Source organism: Centruroides sculpturatus, unplaced genomic scaffold, assembly GCF_000671375.1.
Source record: "Centruroides sculpturatus isolate CEXI.00-Female unplaced genomic scaffold, Cexi_2.0 scaffold72, whole genome shotgun sequence".
Lineage (NCBI taxonomy): Eukaryota > Metazoa > Arthropoda > Arachnida > Scorpiones > Buthidae > Centruroides > Centruroides sculpturatus.
The window spans coordinates 46171-59858 of record NW_019384336.1 but is presented as its reverse complement, the minus strand read 5'-3'; the positions used below and the strand labels follow the sequence as shown (position 1 = coordinate 59858).

The window sequence follows — 13688 nt, the reverse complement described above, 5'->3', positions numbered from 1 at the left end:
ACTTCGGAAAGCTAAATGCTTGTAATGAAAGTCACTTAGCGTGCACGGGCGAAAGCCTGGGGCCGTTCGGGCTATCAAGCTGTCTCGGATCTGTGAAATCATAACTGTGACTTATATCGACGTCCTATCTGCCTCTTTTTCCCGTTATTACCAGGCTGAGTCACGTAATTGTAAAATGGGAACTCTACGACGGAAAAGTGACGAATCGAAAGTATTGTGAGCGCGTATTATGATGTATGCACAGGCATACATGGATTAGAGCGATAGAGGCAAGAGAAAGGAAAGAGCAAAGACGAGCGCTTAAAAAGAAGGATAGGCAGGGTCAGACCCTCAGATGTGCGACGATTCTCGAACGAATAGGTTTGTACGTGTGCTGATCCTTGTAATTATAAATTGTGAATACATGTGACTAATATTATTTTCATTTTTATTTTGCACATGTTACAAGTTATAAATACACTGGTGGCCATTAAAATTGCAACACCAAGAAGGAAAGCAAATAAAAAAAGATATTTATTGTATGTAAACAGTATGGCATGAAGACAAAATGATTAAATTTGCAAGCAGTTTGGGGTTTACAGGGGTGCAAAATTAGTACACACAGTTGCCACCCCTGGCAGCTAAAACGGCCCTTGTTCGGTTAGGCATGGAGTCAAACTTGGCTTGGATGACAGAAATGGGCAACTTATTCCATGCTGCTTCAAGTCTATGCCACGCTTTATCAACCGTATTAGCTGGAAAGGGGTGGCAGGCCAGTCTCTCAGCAATTCATGACAGATGTTTTCAATTGGTGAGAGATCTGGAGACCATGCAGGCCAGGGCAACAATCGAATACCCTCTGTATTGAGGAAGGTCAGAACACGACGTGCAACATGAGATCTTGCATTATCTTGTTGGAAGATGGCATTTTGCAGGCCTCGAAGATAGGGCACAACCACTGGACATAAGATGTCAGAAATGTACCGATTGTGTTCAAATTACTATCGAGGCAAACTAGAGATGTGTGTGTCGTGTACCCAATGGCTGCCCGTATCATCACATCAGGTGCAGGGCCCTACGTCGATATCGAATGGAAGCAGGCGAGGAGCGGTCTCCTCAGAGCCTCCAGACACGTATACAGTCATCAGAATGCTGCACGCAGAACTGGGACTTGTCTGAAAAGACGACATTCTGCCACTCCTGTATTCAGCTTTGTCGTTGGGTGCACCAGAGTTGCTGTCTCTCTCTATGCTGCATTGTCAAGGAAAGCCGAAGTAATGGTCGCCGTGCTGACAGTCCACGCTGCTGCAAACATCGTCGCACCATACAAGCAGATACTGGACATGCTGCAAACAAGCTCATTTCCTGACTAATGGTCTGTGATGTGGTTGTATGGCTTTGCACAGCCGATCTCACAATATGTCTGTCCTCTCAGGCGTTATTCATGGGAGGGCATTGTGATCCTGCATGCTGTTCAGTAAGACCCTCAGCAACTTATCAATTCCATATTCGCATGGCAGTAGTTGGATTTCGACCAGTGCGGGTGACAATATTACGGAACGATAATCCACACTCTCGATAGGCAATGATCCTGCCTCTATCGAATTCCAATACTTGCTGGTAAGCATTTCTTCTTGTTATTCGAGGCATAACACAATATTCTAATGAAATCCCAACCTTACAAAGCAATTTCTGAATGAGAAATCCACTGCACAACTTTTCTTTTATGCAGTGCTTCAAAGGTTGTTTGTCCCTCCTACATCATCTAAATGCGCTGAAATACTAATCATTTGCATATCCCAACCTCTTCTTCCTTTCATATGATTTTGATGTTCGTATGATCATTCCTTCCTGGTGTTGCAATTTTAATGGCCAGCAGTGTAAATATAAACAAACAACACTAACTCGATAATACTAAATCTAAATAACAAAATGATTAATTTACTGTGTTTTTGTTATTTATTACTCCTGCTTTTAGGTATTCGGTATTCGGCCGAATAGTGATTAAATATTCGGTATTCGGCCGAATAGTGAAAAATAGGCCGAATACAGAATAGTAACCGAATATTCGTTACATCACTAATGCAAACCTTGTTCATCCTTTTGGAGAATCACTCTGATAATATTACGGAAATCTGCCTTTGCTCTATCGACATCAGGGATTGGTATAACTATATTATCACCGATTTCTACGGAAGCGTGTATTGAATCCGAAGCCAATTTCATTCTCTGGGCCTGTTATTCCAAGTTTAGATGAGCTTTTTCTCTGGTTGCTATTATTTAGGTCTGTCGATTCGCATTAGCTACACATTCTGGATCTTCGTCACTAGCTGGTATTATTTGGGGTTCTGCATTCGTACTAGCTGCGGCTTCTGGATCTTCTGGACTGGCTACTATTGTAATTAGAGACTGTAATCGTTATCACGTGTTAGTTGAATGAACTTTGACCTCGGTCGAAATAGTTTTTACTAAGCCATTTTGTAAAAACCGGTTCTGTCTAGTTAAAACTAGTTTTAACTCAAATTCATTTTTTACTAGCAGTAAATTCTAGTTATAACAGAGACATCCAGTATAAACTAGTTTTAACTAGTTAAAACGCGTCCTAACTAAAAACTGGTTTTGATTACAACATATTTATTTTTAATTTTTTATTTACCGCTTTTTGCCGTCTTTCCCTCACTTCCACCAGTAATTTCACTGGATAGAAATCGCTTAGTAAAATATCTATTTAAAGAGGTTTGGCTTTGCCTACTTTTTAAAATGTTACTAAAATGACTTAGGCAAATGTCATTACTCCGAAGCGGCAATACGGCCAGTGTGAACCTTTTCGGGATGTTTCTTTTCAATAAAATCGGTCACTTTCTGATAATACCTGAAGATTTCCTTTATCGAACGAGATCCTTCCACCACGAAGCAAACACGCGGACCCAGACCGATGAACAGAAGTGAATAAAAAATGGCGCTGCCAACTAACGAAACGTCGTATGGTGAGTTTTTGTTCGTACCGTGGAACAAAAATATGTTCGAATTTCGTGTCGTATCCTAAAAATTTCGTATGCTGGAGCGTTCGTATCCTGAGGTACTACTGTAAATCGATAAATTAATGTAAATATAAATCAGTTTCGTGAAATTAATGAACATTTTATTATTTTTAAAGAGGGACACGGTTTGCTTTATCCCCGTAGCACGTCGAAAAACTGGACTGAAAGGGTTTGAGCCATCTTTTGTCTATACCGTTAGACGTAAATTGTCTTTCCACTCAAACGGGGCGCATAAAATATTTCTCTTTAATGTTAAGAGAAGGAAAAAACTCGGAGGATTGTATCACTTTATGGATCATTAATATATCTTGTTTATTTTTTAGATTTTCCAGTTTTGTCCTTAAGTATCCCGAAAGATCGTACGTAAATTTATTATTTATATGTCATGTAAAGTCTGTCAGATTTGTTTTAAGTGAGAAATTAACAATAAAAGTGAAAGTTTTATTATACAATGTTTGATATTTACGTTTTTTTTCTTCTAAGATATACTTTGGAGGAGTCCAACATTTCACCCGAAGAATTACGGATGAAATCTGAAAGTTTGGAAGAATGGAGAGAACATTCACTACTGAGAAAATGAATTTAAACATCGGAGACTTTCTTTATTATAAATTTATTGAGAAAAATGTCTTTGTAAATAAACCTCAAACAATTTTTGTCGGGACCGAAAGAATCGAAGTTGTTATAAACGGTTCTTTTCTGTATTTTACAATAAATCAGTGTTTTGAGATCGGGTTCATTTTAAATTAAATATAGATTTATTTTTAAGATATAGCCAATAAGTCGAAAATATTTTCTGCATTTGTGGTTCTCTTTATTATAACTGATTTGCTTTCGATGTTTAAATTCAGATTTAACATCGTTTGACTTTTCTATAGATTTTGTGCATGAAAATGCAAAGAAACTTCGTTGTGAAGATTGTGAAAAAGAATTCTGTTTTAAGTCCAAATTAGAAAGTCATCGCAGGATTCACACGAGAGAAAAACCATTTTCTTGTCAGTTCTGCGCTGGAAGATTCAGTCATAAGTGCAATTTAGTAAATCACATTAGGATTCATTCTGGAGAGAAACCTTTTACTTGCGACCATTGCAAGCGGAGCTTTACACGACGCCATCATCTAGTAAATCATCTTCGCATTCATACAGGAGAAAAGCCATTTGATTGTGATCACTGCAAACGGAAATTTTCAAGGAAAGATAATTTAATACGTCATCTTCGCATTCACACAGGGCAAAAGACATAAAAGTTGTCTAGAAAATTTAGTTTAAATTATCACAGGAAACACCTTTCAAATAAATATTCATAAACCTCTTTTTCTCTTTTAAATTATGAATGTCTTAGAATTCTTCCAGCATTTATTTTATGGATGTTCTTTCATAACTTTTAATCTGATTTAAATATTTGTTTTATGTAATTTATATGGTTATGAAAATAAAATGTTTTCGAATTGTAAGATTGAGTTTGCTTACTGTAATCAACGCCACCTAGATAATCAGGCCTGAGTGTTCATGGGATAACTGTTGTCCGCCATTACAGTAGTAGTCATATGGTGTTAAGTTAGGTGCTTATACTTACAATCGTAATTAAATTGAAATATTGGGTAATTTGGCAGGTAATTTTCTTAGAATATTTGGGTTTGTTGTTTGTTTAATGTGCTACGGAAGCATTTTATAAATATTAGGGATTTGTAGGGATTTTATAAATATTAGAAATTGTTATAAGGTCGTGAAAAATGCCGTACAGGTGCTGTGTAACAGGTTGTAAAGGCAACTATCCGACTGGACCAAAAGTTCAAGTATTTTCATTTCCAAAGGAAGCTGAATTGGCAGAAAAATGGAAACGAGCCATTCCTAGAGACAACTTAATTGTCAGCAAAACAACAAAGGTAAGTGAATTAATGTTAAACATAAACTGAATTCGTAGTGACTCAAATAACATAAAAATAACCACTGCTAATAATCATACATTATGGAAAAGCTTTGAAGAGTAATTTTTGAATATTGAATATTTAATTAATAGAAATATATTATTAATAACGATATTTGTTTTAATAACGTATGAGTTTTTGTTAATGTTGGGATTTGTAGGGATTTTATAAATATTAGAAGTATTAAAGTATACTATTAAAGTATAAATGTACAGATTTATACTTTAATCTGTATCATAAACAGGGTTGTTAATCTGTCTCTAAACAAATTTATTATTAAATATATATAGTCTACTTCATTTTATAATCAACCAAAGTTATTTTATATGATTTATTCTTTTAAATTTTTTGCTGTTTGTTTTTTTGGCATTTTCAAGCAGGAAAACATAATATATAGGCCTACATTTTTAAGTAACAATTATCATTATTTCTAAGATTTTTTTTAATGTATGCATCTTGAATTTATCTCAAATATTGCTAGAGAAGTTATGAGGCACTAAGAATATGAGAAGCAAATATAAATGTTTTCTACACTTTTAACATCTATTATCTCATATTTTTTTATTAGTATAATATAATGCTTTAGTAATTATTAAAGCAATACACAATTAAAATATTGTTTTAACTATTTTTTGTGTATTTTAATACAGGTGTGTGAGCAACATTTTCATCCATCTGAAATTGTAAGGACATCAACAGATAGTTCAAGAAATAAAGGATGCCCTCGTACCCTGGTACGACCATCTTTACTACCAACAGCAGTTCCATCTATTTTTCCAAACTGCCCAAAATACTTGAGCAAATCAACAACTTACAGAGAGAGTCCTCAAGTAAAGAGACAAAAGTTGGAAGAAGAAAATCTTCAGAAAGCATTACAAGACAGTTTGAAAGAAAGAGAAAATTACATGGAAGCTAGAAAATTATCATCATTAAGTGATTTACAACAGAAATTATCAATGTTGAAGCTTTCCAATTTCTGGAATGTTATTACAAGTCTTGATTCAATAATGTTCTTGAATATTGACAAAAAATCTGCACCAGTAATAACATATTCTGTTGTTGTCAATGAACATCTTGATTTATTGGTGTTTTTATATAGCCATCATATAAAAGATATGGGCAAGGACAGTAAATTTGTAACTAAGATATCAAATGTAACTGAACTTGTTGATTTATTGGAATTAATTGAAAAGACAGTCACAGAAATTAAGAATCCAAATAATGTTGAAGTGATTTTAAATTTTGTAGTAAATGTTTTAAAGTCTTTAGATCTATCTGAATTTGAGAAAAGGAAGAATGTCAACTTTATCATTGAACAAATGTCATTAATAATTTCTAAAAAAATTGTATACAGTCCTTCATTTATGATATTCTCATGTTTGCTCCATTCTATTTCACCATGTGCTTACAAATTTATCAGACAGGCTGGATTTTTTATCAGTCCTCATCCATGTACAATCAGAAAAGTTTGTTCTAATTTACATTTGGGGCCCCAAAAAGAGCAATGTGAAGACAACTTTTTATCATATGTGAACAGAAAATATACATTTTTACAACCTCATGAGTATTATATTAATCTGTTGATAGATGAAATACACTTAAAAGAGTATTTTGATTACAAAAATGGAAATTTGGTTGGCATGTCAAATAATAATACATTGGTTACTGCAAATGCAGCTCAAGTCTTCATGATAGCTAGTATATTAAGTAATTTCAAAGATGTTGCTCACATTTTAGGAGTCAATAAAGTGACGGGTAATTGTTTGCATCAGTGGATCAGAAAAATTATTCTAGGACTGGAAGAAATAGGATTTAAAGTTGTTTCTGTCATTTCAGATAATAATGCTATTAATAGAAAAGCCATGTCTTTATTTGCTGATCCTCCAGATGTTACTTTTATGTATAAACACCCTAAAGATATGACTAGAACTTTATTCTATGTTATTGATCCAGTGCATATAATGAAATGTATATGGCATAACTGGTTGAAGCAAAGAGAGCAGACCTCCATGGTTTATCCGACATTTGAGGGAGATGATAATGTCATTCATTATGCTTGTTTTGATACTTTATTAAAAATGTATGATCTCGAACATGATAAATTGGCAAAGTATTGCCATGGTCTTTCATTAAAGGCTTTGCGTCCCAATGCTTTTGAAAAACAAAACGTGAAACTGGTATTGCAAATTTTCAATGATCTCACTTCAGAGTCTCTTCTAACTCTAGGCCCTAATCATTTGCTTCCCCACTATAGAGAAACAGCTGTTTACATCAACATCTTCGTAAAATGGTGGAAAATTGTTAATGTTAAAACACCTGGCAAAGGAAATAGGTTAAATGATGATTTCATGTGTCCCATAACAGATTATGCAGACGACATCAAAATTGTATATCTTAAAGAAATGTTACAATGGCTAGAAAAATGGAAGAAAATGAATATAAGTTATCCAAAAGGCTCATTGACGAAAGAAACCCATTTGGCTCTAACACAAACTACAGAAGCACTTATACATTTGTCCAAATATTGTTTAAGTGAGATGAATTGTTCATACTTTTTACCTGGCAAGTTTCAAACTGACCTCCTAGAAGATCGGTTTGGACAGTACAGACAATTAAGTGGTGGCCAATATAATATCAGTATTAGACAAGTGTATGAAGTTGAGAAGAAACTTCGTTTACAATCCGTGATCAGATTAAACTTAAAGTCAGATGTTTTTGGTGCAATAAGCTTCAGTGAAATAAAAGATGTCTTCTCCGAGCCTCCACAAATTCTCAAGGACATAGTGGTACCTCCCTTATTTAATGAAATTTATGTAACTTTGGCAGAAATTGAAAATTACAATGAAGATTTGCCTATTTTGACATACATTGCAGGGTACTGTTGCTATTCCGTACTGAAAAAGTTAAAATGTGAATTTTGTAAAGATATGTTGGTGTTAAGCGAGGTTTTGGAAGATGAAGAATTGTATTCCTTAATAACAAATGTTAGTCGAGGTAAACTCCTCTTTCCTCAGTCTCATGTCATCAGTGTTGTTGTTGTTACATATTTAATTATGAAAAAAATTTGTGAAAAATTTGAATCAGATTTTCTCAAAGTACAGAACCAGAGAGAGTTAGTTACATGTCTCACTTTAAATTCAATTGTCTCCAGTGAATTACTTTGGGAAGGATCCTGTTGTGAAAATTTTCATTTTCCTGAAGATATTTGTAAGAAAATAGTATGGATTTCAACAAACATCTTTTTAAATAATTACTGTAGAAAGAAAAATCAGACCATTACCAAAGATGCAGTACCTAGGAAGAAAAAGATTTTTAGTAAATCCAATTAAAGTTAGTAAAATAAAAGCATTCTATCAAATAATGCTGTGGCTGTATGTTGGTGACTGTTGAGTAACTGCTCGATTTATGGTTATGTGAACGAAAATTCTAAAAAATATCATACAAAATTATTTGAAGAATGACATCAGTTATATTCTTGAACAGCAATAAGACATTTTTTATGTTAATAATTTCTAGGTTAATATTTAGTACTCTTTTTATTAAATATATCAAATACAAACACATTGTGAGTTCCATATCTATTTCTTCTTTTTATTCTATATCAAATCCATTAATCAGCCGAAGCTTTTCGACATACATCTGATGTCTTTATCCAGGGAGAATTTAAAAGTGTAAAATGTTAAAAATTGTAAATTGAGTTTTTGTATAAAATTCTACCTTGGTAGATAATAGAATGAGAAGTGCAAATAAAAACTTATAATTTACTTGTCTATAGTTCGTATATTTAATACACTTATTATTTAATAATACTTTTAAAATTTAAAATCTCAAAGAAAAATTAAACTGTACTTTTTGTTATTACACAACGTTACGATAACTCTAAATAATAAACAGGAGGAAATAATCTAACAAGTAAGTTGAACCCCCGTGCTTCCCTGCCGGTATCGAGTTGTTATGACTACTCTTGTAAGCTCTACTTTCGAGAGCACAGGCCTGATTATCTAGGTGGCGTTGCTAATACTGAGCCGTATTGTTAAGCAAAATGACTATATTGTGATGTCATTTGACAATCAACAGGAAATGTGATGCTGAACCTTGTGGCATTTTTGTCACAAACAACACTTTCATTGACAATGCATGTTTACTGAAAGTTTGGTATAAGCTACCTCTGAGATGACTAATGAATATATACTTAAATTCCTATTTTATTGAAACATGGGCAAGATTTTACTTTCATTTTAAACTATAGTGTTTAATATCATCTATAGCAAATATAATGTCTGTATAATTAAGAAATATATATATATATATGTATATATATATATAAAAATTCATATATATGTGTTTATTAATATATATGAATAATTTATCTGTAAAAAGTTTCTTGCATGTGCTCGTGAAGTATACCATTATTTGGTATTGTGCTGTAGAAGTTTTGCAACTTTGATTTTTATTCTCCATGTTAAGGAAATTATATTTATAAAAATAATAGATGAAACTCCACTTAAGGTTACTTGTTGTGACTCCATGTGGTGCTAATATCACATGATCAAAATGGGAAGAAATGATCCTCATTGCCAATTGGTTGATTTCCACTATTGGTGATGCATGTGTGATGATGTAATTTATATGTTTTTCTCAAAGTGAATGACTGTGTACAAACACAACGAGAACAGTAAAGGTGTAGTTGTAGGGTCACTCTTGAAAATTTAAATATCTCCATTTATTTCACTAGTTTAAATTTTTTTTACTACTTCAAATTATTTATTGCCAGAGTTGCATGTTGAGCAATTATGCATCACCTGACATGCAACTCTGCATGGCTACTCTCCACACACCATTAAAGGCCTTATATGTTGTCTTTACTCCACCACTTCTGTCAGGCCAAACTTTCACACCCAGGACACAGTTTACAAGACCATCACATATAACAGAAGACTAGCCATCCTGTAGAAAGAAATATCCATGAACAATAATTTTTGTTTAGCCTTCCCTCAATTTTTACTCTCCTCTGCAATGCTAAAGACTGTCCCATGATATATCTTCAACCAGGCATCTACATTATCTCTGTTACTGATCATAGATCCAACTGCAGTTTTGAATACATAGGTGCTACAATGCACCTGTTTAACATCTGCCCCAAAGAACACCAAATTCCATCTTGAAAGGATTGGCCAACACTGAGCTATCTTTGCCTCATACCCTGACATTGGTATAGATTTTGCCCGTGTATGCCTCATATGTAGCTTTTTCCAGCAACCCTTTCTCAAACATCTAGAGCAAGTTGAAATTTATATGGCTGCTTGCAAAAATACCACTATTAACTTTTGTGATGTAGACTTTTTCCCCACAGTGTGGAAGTTCTTTCTTTGAACTGTAAACTTACTCTCCTCTCTCCTTCTTAGGTCACCCCTCTTTTTACACATATACAGCAATCACCCATTGTTTCGACAGCTGTGAGATTAGTAAGCCCAAGGATGCCCTTTCAACATGGGCGAAAACATTAGCACTTCCCAATTTTTTGCTGATTATTTGGTTTTTTGTGGCTTTGTATTATTACTGTTAGTTATTCATTTCTTCTTTTGAATGTTTTTGACCACTTGAGGAGGTTGCCTCACCTGTTGAGTCAGTGCCTGCCAATAAAGTAAAAATTTGATTGATGTAATTTAATTTTATAATTGTAATCTATGATTAAGTATAATGTTATAATTATTCATTACTGATTGAAGTCTACATAAGATATATTTTTAAAATTTTGTTTTTCAATATCTGTATTTAGAGAATATGAAATTTCTTGTATAACTGCAATGATTTGTAACAAAAATTAAATTTTAAATAATATCTGTAAAATAAATTGCAATTTATTTATTTAATTATAATTTGAACTCTTCTGTTTGTATTTATTTTTAATTGATAACCAAATTAAAAAACAAAATGTAATAATTATAATTAGTTGGAAATATGCCATCACTTGGAAACTCTTGCACCATTTCAAAGTATTGATAAACAATAATAAATGTGAATAAATAATAGTTTTTTTAATTTATTTAGAGGTAAAATTTTAAACATATAAATTCTTAATTAATTTTCTATATTTCAATGTATTTGTCTTTTAAAATTTATATACAAGGAAATGATATAAAAGTATCAATAAAATGTTTAAAATGGCACACAGTTTTTTTGTTACTTACAATAAATTTTCATATTATGTATGTATAACAGTATATTATTCTAAAATCAGTATTTTTCTTATTGATCTTTTTGTTTTAAAATTATCTTTGTATAGGATAATGGATAATATGCCCATAACTTGGTGCTATCTGGTAGAAGGAGGACAAAAGTTTTGTTCTGCGGGTTTTCCCATGGGTTGCTACGTCAATTCAGTAGGAACGCCTAAAGATGCGTGTCTTTTATATGTAGGTTTAACCTAATTTGCCATTAATGGAAAATAGTATATATCTATTTCTTAATCTGATAAATACTAAATATGTTTCAGTCTTCATACGTCGATAAAGATACATATTATATATTCAATCATGTGAACATCGACATAACTTTTCATAGCGGAGAAGAGGAATCGTGGGGTGGAAGTTTTGGTGAAAAAGGCGGCAGAATTATTGGAGTCAGAATAAATCCGAGAAGGTTAGTATTTAAAAATAAGTTTTTGTTTGTTGTAAAAGTTTGAAAGATTANAATTTTATAAACTAGAATAAACAAAAGTATACAAAATGGATATAATCCAATAATTAAAATGAGCGATTGAGAGAGAATATGAATTCAATTAAAATATACGCTTAGAGAGAGAGAGAGAGCTCACAAATTCATTGATAATCATACTACCTCAAGGTTTACTTTGTCTTTATCTTCATCCGTATTCTATGATCATATTTCGTTTCTTTAGTCCCAATACTTCTTTTCGTGGAGACGTCTTGATTTGCACAATATTAAAAGTTTCTTCTATTCTTCCTAACTTACCTTATTATTTGACTTAGTTTGGAGGAGGACTAAGGGCGTTGCCTTATGGAGCAACTATGGACTACGTCTCACCTCTATGAGATCTTCTGACGTACTCCCGATTCATGTAGATCTTTGACTATATCTCATGATTTGTGACTAATCAGCATATTTGTATTTTCTCACGTGACCGGAGGAAAAGGAAATTATTGAGGGGTCGACAATTCCCAGGGTGGTGAGATTTATGATAGATAACTAGAAAGCAAAAGGATGTGTCTACTTCCGTTAAAGGAAGTGACTCTTTTATCAGCTTTTCCACGTTAGAAAAACGATATTTTCACACCCAATATAAAAGAATATTTTTCTTCAAAATTGTAACTTTATATTTAAATTTATTCAGACCCAGAAACTATTCGGATCTCACAATTTCTTTCGTTTTTTTTAGTTTTAAATATTTTTTTATGTTTAATTACATTAACATTAAAAATTAGAAAGTATCAAAAAAGTTAATTATGAAATACTTATTAAGCAACACTATTATTATGCACATTCATTTGAAGTTAATACCATTGTGATGATTCACATGGATTTTTATTATTTTAATACTAATTATAAAAATAAATCATATCTAAATATATAAAATTGCTTGTCCTGGCTGACTCACTCACTCACTCACTCACTCACTGATTCATGGTAGGTGATATATAGACCTAACAATTACTATGGTTATTGAAATATTGAATGTAAATGGGGTTTGCTTGCAAATCCTCCGCGGACGAAGTCGCGGGTAACAGCTAGTTATTTTATAAATTAGAAAATAAAATTAGCCACAGAAATTAACAGAAAATGCAAGAGAAAAAAAGAAAGTTCGCTTCCTTTTCAACAAGTTTACTTCCTTCAAAAAAGTAGTTAGTCAACAGATGACTAACTACTTTTTTGAAGTTTGCGTTTAGATCATTGTCAGATAATCCTTAGGCTCGATCTCCATTGAAGGAGAAAATCAGTTTGAAATAAAGATACGCGCTAAAATCGATGCACTTCAGCATTTAAGCTGTTCAGCACCTCAGCATGTCTTTGTTTAAGTGCCATAGTTACTCATACAAGTAAGTTCCGCCCAAGATTATGAAGCATAAGTCAAGTTATCACAGAGGTAATATAATATAATATCGTTTGTAAAGTCTCTCTCGATCTTTAGGGACCTAGTTTAAAGTTTAATTATTCATGTTTAATCATAGCCAGATATTATTTAGTTTGTTCAATTGTATTCTTTGTTTTTCATTACAATATTTGTTAATTTGTTAATCAGACTTGATTCTAGTTTACTCACGGACTCCTATCCTTCACTCACGTCTTTCCCCACTGAAACGAGCCTTCCTAATCGAAATAATAGAAGTATCGCGATTTAAACCGCGAAATAATATTTTAACTGGTGTTAACAACCTGATGTCGATCTAGATTTCACAATCTACTATATTATATTATAAGATACTGCATACAAATATATGTATAAACACGATAAACGAATCCATAAGAAGGCTAAAGGTTATGTGCTACGTAATCAAATTCGTTTATCAATTTTATTAGATAACTTTCGACCAATGATGAGCATGCACATTATCTAATCATACGTTGAATTCTAAACTTCGTTAATGACGACAATTTCTAATGTTTAATTAATACTCAGTTAAACTTTCTATTTGTTAACGTTGGATATAACTGGCGTGTGAGAAAGCAGTAAGTACGATACGTCACATTAAATGTACTAAATAATTACTCAATGTTAATAC

At 32.7% G+C, this 13688-nt stretch overlaps 2 protein-coding genes and 1 long non-coding RNA gene across 4 annotated transcripts in view; all 3 read left to right on the top strand.

Moving 5' to 3' along the window:
• LOC111631789 overlaps window positions 1-3976 on the top strand; it is a 6042-nt gene extending 2066 nt beyond the window's left edge. The window contains exons 2-4 of one of the 2 annotated variants that reach the window (XR_002757762.1): window positions 3137-3221; window positions 3344-3379; window positions 3504-3976. This is a non-coding gene — a long non-coding RNA (uncharacterized LOC111631789). The remainder of the gene's footprint in view (window positions 1-3136; window positions 3222-3343; window positions 3380-3503) is intronic. The other variant, XR_002757761.1, reaches the window with a different exon arrangement.
• Window positions 3977-4501: 525 nt separating this feature from the next.
• Window positions 4502-8949, top strand: LOC111631721. The gene is made up of 2 exons (XM_023376027.1): window positions 4502-4905; window positions 5598-8949. Exons 1-2 carry the CDS (start codon window positions 4753-4755, stop codon window positions 8274-8276), a joined length of 2832 nt encoding a protein of 943 aa, XP_023231795.1. The 5' UTR covers window positions 4502-4752; the 3' UTR covers window positions 8277-8949.
• A 2254-nt stretch (window positions 8950-11203) lies between these two features.
• LOC111632052 (transmembrane 9 superfamily member 2-like) lies at window positions 11204-13589 on the top strand. The gene is made up of 3 exons (XM_023376411.1): window positions 11204-11363; window positions 11444-11589; window positions 13586-13589. The coding sequence occupies exons 1-3, from the start codon at window positions 11238-11240 to the stop codon at window positions 13587-13589; spliced, it is 276 nt and encodes a 91-aa protein (XP_023232179.1). The 5' UTR covers window positions 11204-11237.
• The last annotated feature ends 99 nt before the right edge of the window (window positions 13590-13688 follow it).

What these genes read in the sequence shown, in the direction of transcription:
- LOC111631721 (XM_023376027.1), top strand. Translation starts at nt 4,753, where the DNA reads ATGCCGTACAGGTGCTGTGTAACAGGTTGTAAAGGCAACTATCCGACT. An exon ending in TTGTCAGCAAAACAACAAAG is followed by an intron (nt 4,906 to 5,597) that starts GTAAGTGAATTA and finishes ATTTTAATACAG; the next exon opens with GTGTGTGAGCAACATTTTCA.
- LOC111632052 (XM_023376411.1), top strand. Translation starts at nt 11,238, where the DNA reads ATGGATAATATGCCCATAACTTGGTGCTATCTGGTAGAAGGAGGACAA. An exon ending in AAGATGCGTGTCTTTTATAT is followed by an intron (nt 11,364 to 11,443) that starts GTAGGTTTAACC and finishes AATATGTTTCAG; the next exon opens with TCTTCATACGTCGATAAAGA.